This window comes from Lagopus muta, chromosome 3 (assembly GCF_023343835.1).
Source record: "Lagopus muta isolate bLagMut1 chromosome 3, bLagMut1 primary, whole genome shotgun sequence".
Classification (NCBI taxonomy): domain Eukaryota; kingdom Metazoa; phylum Chordata; class Aves; order Galliformes; family Phasianidae; genus Lagopus; species Lagopus muta.
In genome coordinates, this window is record NC_064435.1 from 90052586 (window position 1) to 90064966 (window position 12381).

General features: G+C 38.1%; 1 protein-coding gene across 3 annotated transcripts in view; it reads left to right on the top strand.

Annotated features, from left to right (window-relative positions):
- ATP9B (ATPase phospholipid transporting 9B (putative)) overlaps nucleotides 1-12381 on the top strand; it is a 158286-nt gene that overhangs the window by 17795 nt on the left and 128110 nt on the right. For all 3 annotated transcript variants that reach the window (XM_048939056.1, XM_048939057.1, XM_048939059.1), the window contains exons 3-5: nucleotides 1482-1632; nucleotides 5028-5141; nucleotides 7698-7806. In XM_048939056.1, coding sequence (XP_048795013.1) covers nucleotides 1482-1632; nucleotides 5028-5141; nucleotides 7698-7806 — 374 coding nt within the window. The remainder of the gene's footprint in view (nucleotides 1-1481; nucleotides 1633-5027; nucleotides 5142-7697; nucleotides 7807-12381) is intronic.

The following is a 12381-nucleotide window of genomic DNA, read 5'->3' on the forward strand; positions in this document are numbered from 1 at the left end:
CGTATAAAGACTTGTGTCTGCTCAGGGTAAGGGGCAGGAATGCACAACTTTATTACTGAAGGAAGGCGGTACTAGCCATTTTAGCAGGATGGGTTCACAGCCATTAAGCTGTCTGTGGAACTGTGATGTGTAGAAGGCAATGCTGCTCATGTTAGTGGAAAGACTTTTGTCATAATCAAGGTAGCTTTGGTTTTTTGAATGCTATTAAAAAGCATGACCGCATCTGGAATGTTCAACTAATGCTGTTAAAGTTTTCAAAGAAGGGTAACTGTCACTATTTAAAATCAATGGGAAAAAATTCAGAATGGGTGTATATTGTAACAAAGCTGAAATGCACAGAATAAAATCAAACTGGTGTCTCTCCCATAGTGAAAGCTTTAAGGAGGAAATGCTAGGAATCCAGCATTCAGAGCTGAAGTTCTCAAATATCACCTTGTGAGTACTGTGTGGTGGCTTTTCTAAAACATAGTTGCTTTGAATGATTTCACTTTGGCGTAGTCTAGTTTTCTATAAGAAAATTGTAGAACTTTGAATTGCATTTCTTCTTTGGCAAAATTGCTTAGTAAGTAGACCTGTGATAATACAGATGGCATTTTATGTAGGATGTGGTATTGTGTAGTGATGTAATCAGTCTTTCTTCAGTGCTTATTTGTGCATTCTGTGTCACTGACGTTGTGGAAGAAGTTTAAGAAGGGATCTTAGTGGCCATCCAGTTAATTCCTTGCCTGCACAGTATAAATTGCACCAACCATATATTTCAGCTCCAGCAAAGTCTGACAGCTTCAGTAGCAGCAATTCCAGCTTCCTTCAGCATTTCATTCCGCCCTAGCCATTAGGAGGAATCCTCCTCTGTCTGTCCCCTGCCTCTGCTTCCTCCCAGCATTGATTTATTTGCCACAATTGAAGCCCATCATTATTTTCTTCATGGACATAGAAAGCAATTTGTTCAGTTTTTGTTAGGGGTGAGGTGTGTTTAACTTCACAAAATCTTACTGGACTTTCCTGTAAAGAATGTGAAAATGTTTTTTATATCTATATTAAAATATATTTCTTATTTATCCATATTTTTTTTGAATCATAGAATGGTTTGAGTTGGAAGGGACTGTAAAGGATATCTAATGTCCTTTGTCCTTCCGCTTCCCTGTAGGGACACCTTCCACTTGGTTGCTCTAGTATTTATTTTATACTTGATATTTATAATCACATACATGTTTCGTGTTTTAGATATATATTTATTTAAAATGTGTGTATATATGTACAGATGCACAGATTAAAAACAGTGTATTTGTTTGTGTCAGCATAAAGACTTCAGTGTAAATAAATATTAGAAATAAACATCTTGCTTGTCAATGTAGATATGGAGGGGGGAAAAAATACCCTGTTTTTCTTATGTATTTGTCTTTAGGATTCCATGTTTGGAAAACAAAGATCACGTACATCTAATTCATAGTTTTAAAATCAAAAATTGTTTTTCTTTTCAGTTGTTCTGATTGGCTCATAAACATCTGCCGAAGAAAGAAAGAGCTGAAGGCTCGCACGGTGTGGCTTGGGTGCCCTGAAAAGTGTGAAGAAAAATACCCTAAAAATGCCATTAAGAATCAAAAATACAACATCTTTACCTTTATACCTGGGGTAAGGTGCTGGTTTTCTGATATTGGGCTGACTGTATGTTCTGTAGTATTTTTGTCTGTTCTGCAAAAAGATAATTTTGTGTGCCCAGATTCTTCACTTTTTTGACATTTATCTTGATGTCTTTAAGCACAGCTGTGAGTGAAAGCAAGGCTACATTTTCTTAAGTGTTGTATTTTCAAAGGCATATTTACATGAGAAATGTTTGCATGATTTGAGTGGTTGGAATTCAGTGAAGCATTACTGCTTTGAGATGCATTTCCATGCACTTTTCTGTAAATAATTAGAAATTTAGAATCCCCTTCTAGAAACAGAATCACTCCTGAATGATCTGAAAATACCAGAGAGCATGAACTAGAGATACAACCAGTTGAACATCAGTGTGCTCATACAAGTACTTTACTGTACTCACTGCCTTTGAAAGCATAATAAATGATGCACTCTGAACTACAGAACGTCTCATCAGAAAAAATCTATTGATATGAAAATAAGCAAGCCTTGGTTAGCAGACCAGTACTTTTCAGAGTTGTAGTTCTTATTGATTAATTGATTAATTGATTAATCTAATTGATTAATACAATCTTATTGATTGCAGTTCTTATATCTTAAGAATAATGAAGTCTTGGTTTTGATTGTAATCCTTCAGACAGTACTTCTGTCATGGAGTGAACGTGGATTTGTTGCTTTTTGCCTTCTTTTTTGGAAGAAGCTATACGGTGCCTTAACAGTTGGCTTCTTTGTTGTTTGTTTGTTTCCAGTGTGTAAGTTGCTTACTTACACAAGTTAGTTGCTTACATGAAGGTGAAACATTTGTTCACACTCTCAAAAAATTAGTTACTATAATGAAATACAGCACTAGGGAAGAAAGCTGTTGAAGCATCAGCACATGAAACCTAAAAACGTGTGGCAACATTCCATATTTTACTGGTACTTTCCAAGCATTCTGTGACCTGTTGCATTCAATTGTAGAATGCATCCATTTTTTGCAAACATTCTTTGTCTTAAATTTTTTATTTCCGTGATCATGCAGATGTATGAGTATTGATTCTGTTCCTTTGGTGACTGGCAGATGCTTTCTAATGCATTTCTTTATTAAAAAAGAGACAAATGGCTTTGTAATTAAGACTGATCTCCTGCCAAATAAATAAAATGCCGCTTTCCGTAGGCAGATTAAATATTCTCATCTCTATCGAACCAGGTAAATGTTTTCTTCTCAAGTTTAAATTATTAAATTCAGAGAAATTGGTTGAGGTGCATATGCTTTCCTAAAGGTCACAAAATTCATTAAGCATATAATAAGCCATTGATTATTGTGACTAGAAGTCTTCAGTGCATATTACAAATCCTAAACTAGATTCATGTTTCCTGTAAGGATCAGCCATTTCTTGCAATTCTCTGTTGAGAGGGATTTGTTTTTCACCTCTTTGGATAATCTTGATTTAGCTGTGTAGACAAAATCACATACATTCAGTATTATTTGAAATTCAGTAGTAACAAAGTGGAATCCTAAGTGTGAAGTTCAACACTAGGTGAAAATAAAAGGCTTTTGAATTTTAATTCTGGACATAAATCAACAGTCTTCATTGATTGGAGGTACGCTGTAGCTGTTTTTGTTCTGTTCCACTGCAAGTAATTTGTGGACAGCACAGTTGTATTGGTTCCAAATCCATAGATGTAGCTGAATGTTGGCCTGAATGAGTTACCCTAGTTGAAGTCTTCATCATATGAAATCTGCCTTCTGCTTAGAAGTGTGTTTTTAACACTGCAACTGACAACAGCTAGTTTTCAGTGATTTTTATATCAAAGTACAGGCTTAAGGTAACTTCAGATTAACAGGATATTACTAGGTGAAAGAGTTACGATGTTTTCAAATTTAGGTCTAATTTCCTTGTATTTATTAAAAGAAAAAAAAGAAACAAACAAAAAAAGAAACAAAACCAAAACAGCCTGCTTCTATTAGTATGTGCTGTTTGTTTACTATTTCATCTTAGTCTTGACACCTGTTCAGGAATTCTGTATAAATTCTTACAATACCTGAAGTGGTCCACAGTTCATCATTCCTCTTATGAACTTCAAAGCAGTAATCTATTTTTTTATTATTGGCTTTATGTAACTGGAGACTTCAAGTTTCCTTAACGAGACTGAAGTGTTTAAGTTTGTATTGAAGAAGCTGTCAATGATCTACTATTTTTTTCAAAGAGTTTGTAGGAAAGTGCTGTTCAACCTCTGCCTGCAGATCTCAACCCAATCTGTAGGATGGATGTGCTTGGAGGCCCAAAGCTCCCAGAGTATTCTGTGGACTTCTGCTTTGACCAAATAGATCAAGTCTTTGTAAACAGCAAGAAAAAAAATAAGGCAAGAAATGATGAGCTGTATCACTATTGTCATGAGGTAGAAGTTCGTGTTGAATTAGTTTCATTTTGGAAGAATGCTCCAATGTTCCTTACAAAGTCAAATTTGACTTTTTGCCTTTATGTATTTATCACTTCCAATCTTGAAATCTCCTCTTCTGGTTTGAGGTTGCTTAGGTAGTCTTTTAACAGAACAGTAGCAATGTATCAGTCTTGCAAGGTGCTGACTGTTAAGGTGCTGGTACTTTGTGCTTGATGGACAGGAACCTTAAAATTAACTCTCTTGGGCATTTATTTCACCTAGGGCTTAGTTTTTTACATAATTAACTGATAATACTGATGATGAAAGCAATATATATCTGTGAAGCAACTTTGATTTTCATACAGAAGTCATTGTATTGCACGCTCTTCAAATGTGGCGTTTGAACTGTTTTGAATGCTTTAACTTTGAAACAGTTGATTACTCGCTGTTTCAGGTGGTGCAGTCTCAATTTTACAGTAGCATTTCCAGTCCAGTAGCCTCTTCTGGTTATTCTGCCAGAGATACCATGTTATCCTCACCTACTAATGAAGCATGTGGAGTCTGCTTTTGTACTGCCACTGTAGGGGGGAAAAATTCAGAAACTTATCTTGCTTGTCATCACAAATGTAGTGGATGTGAATTATTGCACATTTATTTTAAATTCAGTAATAAATTTTTTGCACTGTGATCTTGACAGATGTTAAACGTTTTTAAAGATCTGTAAGGTCATATAGTTCAGTTTTCAAAATATAAAAAATCCAGGAAATTGCTTTATCAGATTGAAAAGTCGTTGAGATAAAAAGAAATCTTCTCAACAAAAATAGCTACCTAATAATAAAATGATAGTATTATATGTACAACACACTATATAATATCCTGAATACTATATGCACTATTACAGTGCTATGTTTGCATGGCAATATCCACTGTCATGATCAGGTGATTTTCTATATACTACATGTAGTATTTATGTGCATATAAAAATCATGGCATTTATCTGTTTTATGTTCTTTTTTCCATTTTAGGTTTTGTATGAACAGTTCAAGTTTTTCCTGAATCTCTATTTTCTCGTCGTGTCCTGCTCACAGTTTGTACCAGCATTGAAAATAGGCTACCTGTATACATACTGGGCTCCTCTGGTAAACAGAAAAATGCTATTAACTACATTTTAAACTTCAAGTGAAAAGCTAATGTATAAAAAAATCTCATAAATTTGCATCAGATAAGCTTCACTGAATAAATATGGAACAAAGAAAATGCGTAAGTCACACTGCAGTGGGTACTGCAGGTGGAGTTGTTTGATAATGCGTTTTGTTAAGTGACCAGTCTGAATGTGTAGTGCTTCTTTCTAGCAGTTGGTGACCTGAGAGATTAGAAAAAAACAAACAAAACAAATCTCAAAGCAGCAAACCTCAGAACTGTAGCTAATAGAGAACCTCATTTGGAAGGTGCAGTTCTTTTTTGTGTTGACTTTTCTTATGGCTATAGCACAATTGAAAGCATACATTTTTTGCTTTCCTTCTGTCTACTTTGGTCATGATATTTTTTTCATAAAAATTGATGAAGATCTTTTATTTTTTAAGCTGTGGACAAAGCAGAAGGAAAAGGTGTCTTGGAAATAAGTTACTCATTAAGCATGTTTTTCCTGATCGATTGCACTTCCAGTTGCACTGGTTTCTTTTCAATATGTCTTTCTGTTATTGAGCACTCTGTAGTATTTTCTTGGGAAACTTCAAGTTGGTTGCCTCTGACTTGGTTATCTTGAGGTTTGGAGAGACCCTTTTAATGGTCTGCCAGCTATATTACTGTGATTTGTAGTTCTCGTTTTATTTGTATCAGGACCATTAATTCTTATTCATCTTCCCAAGACACCCTTTCCCCCCCCCCCCCCCCCCCTTTAAAAACAAATCAGGATAAATAAATTCTTTGTTTTCCAAATTCATTTTAAAAAGAAGTAGTTTTTTATGGTGCTGCTTCTCAGAGGTATCGGAGAACAATGACATTCTGACTGCTTGAGTAAAGGTCATTCTGAACAAGTCAATGTAGTAAATATTCTGGATTGATTTCATTGTTTAAATTGTTGCAACATGTGTCCATTTAAGTACTGATCAAGGAGAGGTTGTCTGGACACAGAGGTGCGAAGAATCTCCAAGACAACTTTTGCTGCAACAAAAAAAAAACCAACAATTCAAAGACAGGAAGACTGTTGTTCAACAGTAGGAGGTCGTAAGGGAGTATTTACGAAGGTCTTTCTTGCTGACCCAGTAAGACAAGAGAGAAGTTAACCTTGTCTGGAAGTTGATCTCTTCATTGTGAAATGCTAAGCAGAGATCTGTTAGTGGGATGGTAAGGAAAATAGAAAATAAAAAAATCACTTGGTATGACATCTCATCTCTGTCAAAGAGTAAGCAGTTCCCCCAAACTTCATAATGCAGATCATCTGTTAATAACATAAATGGTCAGTTCTGTATAGACTGGTAGGTCTTCTTGAAGGATATTTTGAATATCATTTCCAGTTTTCCCATCAAGCAACATGATCACAGCTTGTGCTAGTAGTACTCCTTTTTGGTAGAAATTGCTGAGAAAAGCTCAATAATCAGGAGAGTAGCAATAACTTAGTTTTCCTTTGCTTTGTCATTCAAGTGTGTGAGGAAATTGAACACAGACAAGAGAACGCTTTCACAAGTAGAGCAGCGTGTCAGTCCTATCGCACCACTGACCACTCAGAGGGTAGTTGACCAGTTTTGTACTTCATATTTTCCAAGGTTGAAAATGGAATTCTGAGGCAAGACTGTCTGAACTTTCTGTTTAAAGAGCTAAATTGAGATCTGGAAATTGGGTTTCAATAATATTAGCATGCCTAGGAGATTTGGCTGTGCCCCAGGTGCGAGTAGGAATATGTTCTACGAAGGCAGTTTCTTCCACCTAGTTATAATTTGATTAGTGCAGCTAGTGCAAACACGAACGAACAAGAAGTGTGTAATTCAAGCTTGCAACAGATTGGGCCTTGGGATGTTGGGCTGGAATGGGGAAACAGCCTTGCTATTGCAAGGAAAAATTGTAATCAAGATTGTTTTAGGAAATCTCTACGTCTTGATACTGAGAGGGTAGGGGGAAGACTGGCAAGCTGCAAGTAGTCTGATGGTTTAAAGCTTCCTGTAAAGAGGGGGAGTATTGGTGGATTTCTTAAGCTACAGAAGTAGTCTAAAGACTTGACTTATCTGTTGGAGGATTTGTGAATATCTAAACCTTTTTTATTGATCTTACTTGCATGAGAGTAATGAGTATTGAGAGTAAGATCCCTTTACTGTTGGAAAATGATACACCTCTTTCACTCACGGAGAAAGACTAAGTACTGGAGTTCAAGAAACTGTGTCTGAGAAGAAACAGAAAAGGGAGGGAGAGAAGAAACTCCTACTTGTTTATCCCAGTGCGGTCTTGTATTCTTTACTGCATGTAGAACTCTATTTCTAGGAGCTGCAGTGGCACCATCCTGTGAAAAATTCAGCAGAAATATTTAGATACCTAATTTTTCAGGGGAAAAAAAAAAGCCTTTTTCTTTGTCAGTATTTGTGACATATTGGTAAATAACATGAACTTAGAGTTTTTACTTTCTTAATTAGAGTAGTACTCCTGCTTGTGGTTCTGTTCTAGACCTTTGTTAATTCTGAGTTGTATCTTTATATCTCTAACAGGGATTTGTTTTGACGGTCACAGTGGCACGGGAAGCTGTTGATGAATATCGACGTTACAAGAGAGACAAGGAAATGAACTCACAGTTATATAGCAAGCTGACAGTACGAGGTTAGCAAAACCACTTGTACAAATCCTTGAAATATTTAATCTGTTTTTCTCAAACATTTATTTTCAGCTCAGAGAAATATCTAATAGATTGAAACCGTACTATTCAAAATGAAACTGATACAGAACTAAATTGTGTGATTCACTCAAAATTGAAACTGTTAGATAAAGAAGTACTATAAATCTTTTGCTACTTATAAATGAAATGTGTATGCATATATTGAATATATTTTTGAAGCACGTTACTAATTAGCACTGTAACTTCAAACTGCAGTTCCCTGAAATTGATAATGAAAACTCAGTAGGACTGTCAGCTCTGTGAATTATGGAATCAGTTACTAAGAAATGAATCTAATCAAAATTTTGAGACTTTGAATCTTCCTGTGCATTTGTGTTTAAGAAAAGGTTGTTGCATTAAAAGTCTGCTGATGTATCAAGTATTGCTTTCAGTTTTTGCATATAATTTGAGATTACATGAGCACATAATAGGAACAGAAAGCTTTAGTATCTGAAGTTTTCTTTCTAGAAATTAGTAAAAGGAGAAGTCACAGTTACGACTTATGTCTGGTCACAGTCGGTGATGTTCCCCAGGGCTCAGTACTGGGACTGATATTGTTTAATATCAGTGAGGCTGGTGCTGGGGCTCAAGTGCACCCTCAATAGGTTTGCAGATGGCACTAAGTTAGGTCAGAGTATTATCTGCTTAAGGGTAAAAATTCTCTATGGAGGGGTCTGTATTATTGTGCTACATCCAGTTGTATGGCATTCAGTGAGATGTCAGTTCTGCACTTGTTGTCTCAACCCTATACAGTGGAATAGGCTGGTGAAATTATAGAATTATTTGAGTTAGACCTTTGAAGGCCTTCTAGTCCAACTCCCTTGTGATGAATAAGGGTATCTACATCTAGACTGGGTTGCTCATAGTCTGGTCCAGCCTGACACTAAATATCTCCGTTGGCAGGGAAGAGTCTGTTCCCTTCTTAGTTGTGACTCCCCTTTAGATACTGAAAGGCCACTGTCAGGTCTTACAGGAGCTCTGTCTTCTTCAGCTTGAACAGGCCCAGTTCTCTCAGCCTATCTTCATAGGAAAGGTGTTCCATCTCTTGGATCACTTCTGTGACCTTCCTCTGGACCTTTTCCAGTAAATCTATGTCTCTTCTATACTGAAGACACATTGGAGAAAAATGGATGTGATGGAGGGACCACTCACTTGGATAGTCACATTCAGAGTTGCAGTCAGTAGCTCAGTGTCCAAGTGGAAACCAGTGATAAGTGGTGTTCCTCAGGATCGGTGTTGGGACTGGTGTTATGTAGCATCCTTGTAGGTGACATGGACAAGTGGGATTAAGTGCACCCTCAGCAAGTTTGCAGACAGCACCAAGCTGAGCAGTGCAGTTGACAAGGATGCTATCCAGATGGACCTGGACAGGCTTGAGAGATGGGCCCATGCTGACCTAATGGAGTCCAACAAAGTCAAGTGCAGTGTCCCACAACTGGGTTGGGGCAGTCCCAAGCACAGATACAGGTTGGGTGTAAAATGGCTTGAGAGCAGCCCTGAAGAAGTGATGTTGGTTGATAAAAGATTCAACATGAGTGAACAATGTGTGCTTGCAGCCCAGAAGGCCAGTCATATCCTGGGTTGCATCAAGAGAATTGTGAGCAGCAGGTTGAGGGAGGTGATTCTGGACACAGTACTCTAGGTAGGGTCTCATCAGTGCAGAATAAGGATCAGCTCCCTTGACTTGCTAGGTGCACTTCTTTTGATGCAGTCCAGGATATGGTTGGCTTTCTGGACTGTGAGATCGTAAGACTGACTCGTGTCAAGCTTCCCATCCACCAGTATCCCCGAGTTCTTCACAGCAGGGCTGTGCTCAATCCTTATGTCCCCCACCTTCTGTTGGTAGCGCAAGTTGCCAGGACCCCATGTGCAAGACCTGCACTTGGATTTGCTGAACCTCATGAGATTCACCTGGGCCGGTGCTTAAGCCTAAGTATCTGTGAATGACAGCCCATTGCTCAGATATGTTGGCCATACCATGCAGCTTGGTTATTAAAGAGCGTGGATCCCAGTGCAGACTTCCAGGGGACACCACTCGTCACTGATCTGGACACTGAGCCATTGACCACCACTGGGGGTATGATCTGATAGCCAGCTCACTGCCCATTGAATGATCCACCCATCAGATCCGCACCTTTCCAGTTTGGAGAGAAGGGTATTCTGGGGGACTGTGTCAGAGGCCTTGGGGAAGCATGGCTATGACTTCTTTTGGATTCCAAGTCTTGGATTTTTCACAAAGATCTTTAAAGAAAAGAAGCACTTCAAGAATGAAGTGACAATTGAATTCTATAGGTTATTGTAAATATTAAATGTAGACATAAAAGTATAGAAATATTTTTTCTGTTATGTTGCTTAGCATATTTTAGTATTTAGATTCAGAAGTAAGTGCCACATAGAAAAGTGTAAAAATAATGAATAGATTTTATCAAGTCATAGTAGTGAATAACATTACAAAACAAAATGAAGTAGCTGTTACCGTGGAAGGTCATTTTCCTACAGCACTCTAGGAAGTCTCTTTTAATCTTTTCATGCCGGGGAAAATCCTTAGTAGTTCTAAAGCATGAAGATGGTAAGTAATGTGAGGTTATTTCTCAAGCAGTTAGAATGTAGTAGTGTTTATTTTGCTGAGAGTGAATCTGTTCACACTTTCCCAGCATATGTTTCACTGCACTTTTTAGTGTATCTTGGTGAATATATTTTGATAGTCTGTGGGAAGAGTAATTTTGCCAGATGTGGGAATCTTAAGAAACCCTTGGAGTAGCTCAGGATAATTTTCCTCACAAAAAATATGAATGAGTCCTGTAATGTAACACAAGTTTGTTCAAAAATCTTACTCTTCTGTGGTGTGTTAACTTTGGTTGCTGGATTCCTACAAGGCCACTCTTATTCTCCTTCCACAGCAGAACAGGGAGAGGAAAATATTGGGGGGAAAACAAACCACCCAAAAACCTTGAGATAAGAACACGGAGGTTGCTCAACAAATCAGAGACAAAACAGATTCTATTTGTTAAAGAATAATTTGTTGCCAGTTAATAATAAAGTAGAATAGTGAGAAATAAAAACAAATGGAAACCACCTTTCTCCCACTCAGTTTCTTTCCAGACTCAGCTCCTGGTCCATAATGGTTTCTCTTTGTCGCTCCTTCCTCTACTCTCTTCATCTGCTGCAGGGTGAGGTCCCTGTCATGGGATGCAGTCCTTCTGGAGCTGTGCCAGTGTGGTCTTCCCCTGGTCTTCCATTCAAGAACTGCTCCATCATGGGTTTTTTCCTTGGAGTGTAGTCTTAAAAGAACAAATTACTTCAGTGTGTTACCCACACTGGGCAGAATTTCCCACCAGACAGCCTGTTTCTGGAAGTGCTCTTCTCCATGTGCTCTGACTTCATTCAGATCATATTGACATCTTGCTTTGTCCTGTCTTCCATGGGCTGCATGTGGAAATCTGCTTTGCATGGTGTCCCATGGGCTACAGACAGACAGCATCCTGGGCTGCAGGCAAACTTCTGTTCTGTGCCTGGAGTACCTCCTACCCTTCTTTTGCACTGACCTTGGTGTCTGCAGAGCAGTGTGTCTCAGTTTTGACTCCTCACATGACTGCTTCATGGCTCTTTTTTATCCTTCCTTATATGTGTTATCACAGATGTACAAGCAGTATCACTCACTGGCTCAGCTTTGACCAGTGATGGGTCCCTTTTGGAGCTGGAACCTGCCTGTGCTTGGCATGAGGCAGCCCCTGCTCTCTTCTCACAGAGCCTACCCATGCAGCCCCCTTCTGTTACCCACATCTTGCCATGTTAACACCATTTAAAAAAGTAATTGAAAGGTAAGTAAGTGGTGAATAGTCCCATTAATGATGATGTCATCTACAACTGTGAGGAATAGTAACCAATGTGGAAACTAGCATTCTTGCCTGGAATTTGCATAGAGCAGGGAGCAGCATAGCAACTATTGTTCTTCCCTTCCTTGTCAACCTGAAATAGCTTTATCAGCCTTTAGACATGCCACTGCGGCTATCTGCAAGTAGTATAGCTATGTATTTAACTCAGGTGGTTGCAACGGTGGCATCTGGACCTTTACCATTTTTAATGCAGTCTGTAAAGAATCAGACTCTTACAGTTTTTCATTAACGCTGTAATTTAAGCTGCTAGTTGCTTCTAGTTTTTTAAACCTATTATGACGTGGCACTGAACATATCTTTGCTATAACCTACATGTGCTGTCCTATCTGACAGCTGTGGTAGTGACCTGAAATCCTTAGTTCTGAAGTTTATGGCTTACAGTTATCAGTGTGATATCAATGCCAATAATTTCAAGAGCTTGCTTTGGTGCTTTTTGTGCCTGTCTCTTTACTTTTCTCTCTAGCTTTCTGAAAACAAGTATGGGAAGTTTTCCACGTTTTTTCAAATATTGTGGCTATTTAAAGGTAGATTGCTAGGCATTTAAGAGCACTTAACAGCTTGGGAATCCTGATTCCATCATATTCCCAGTATGTATGATATTTTTAAATACATGTATTTGAGAAA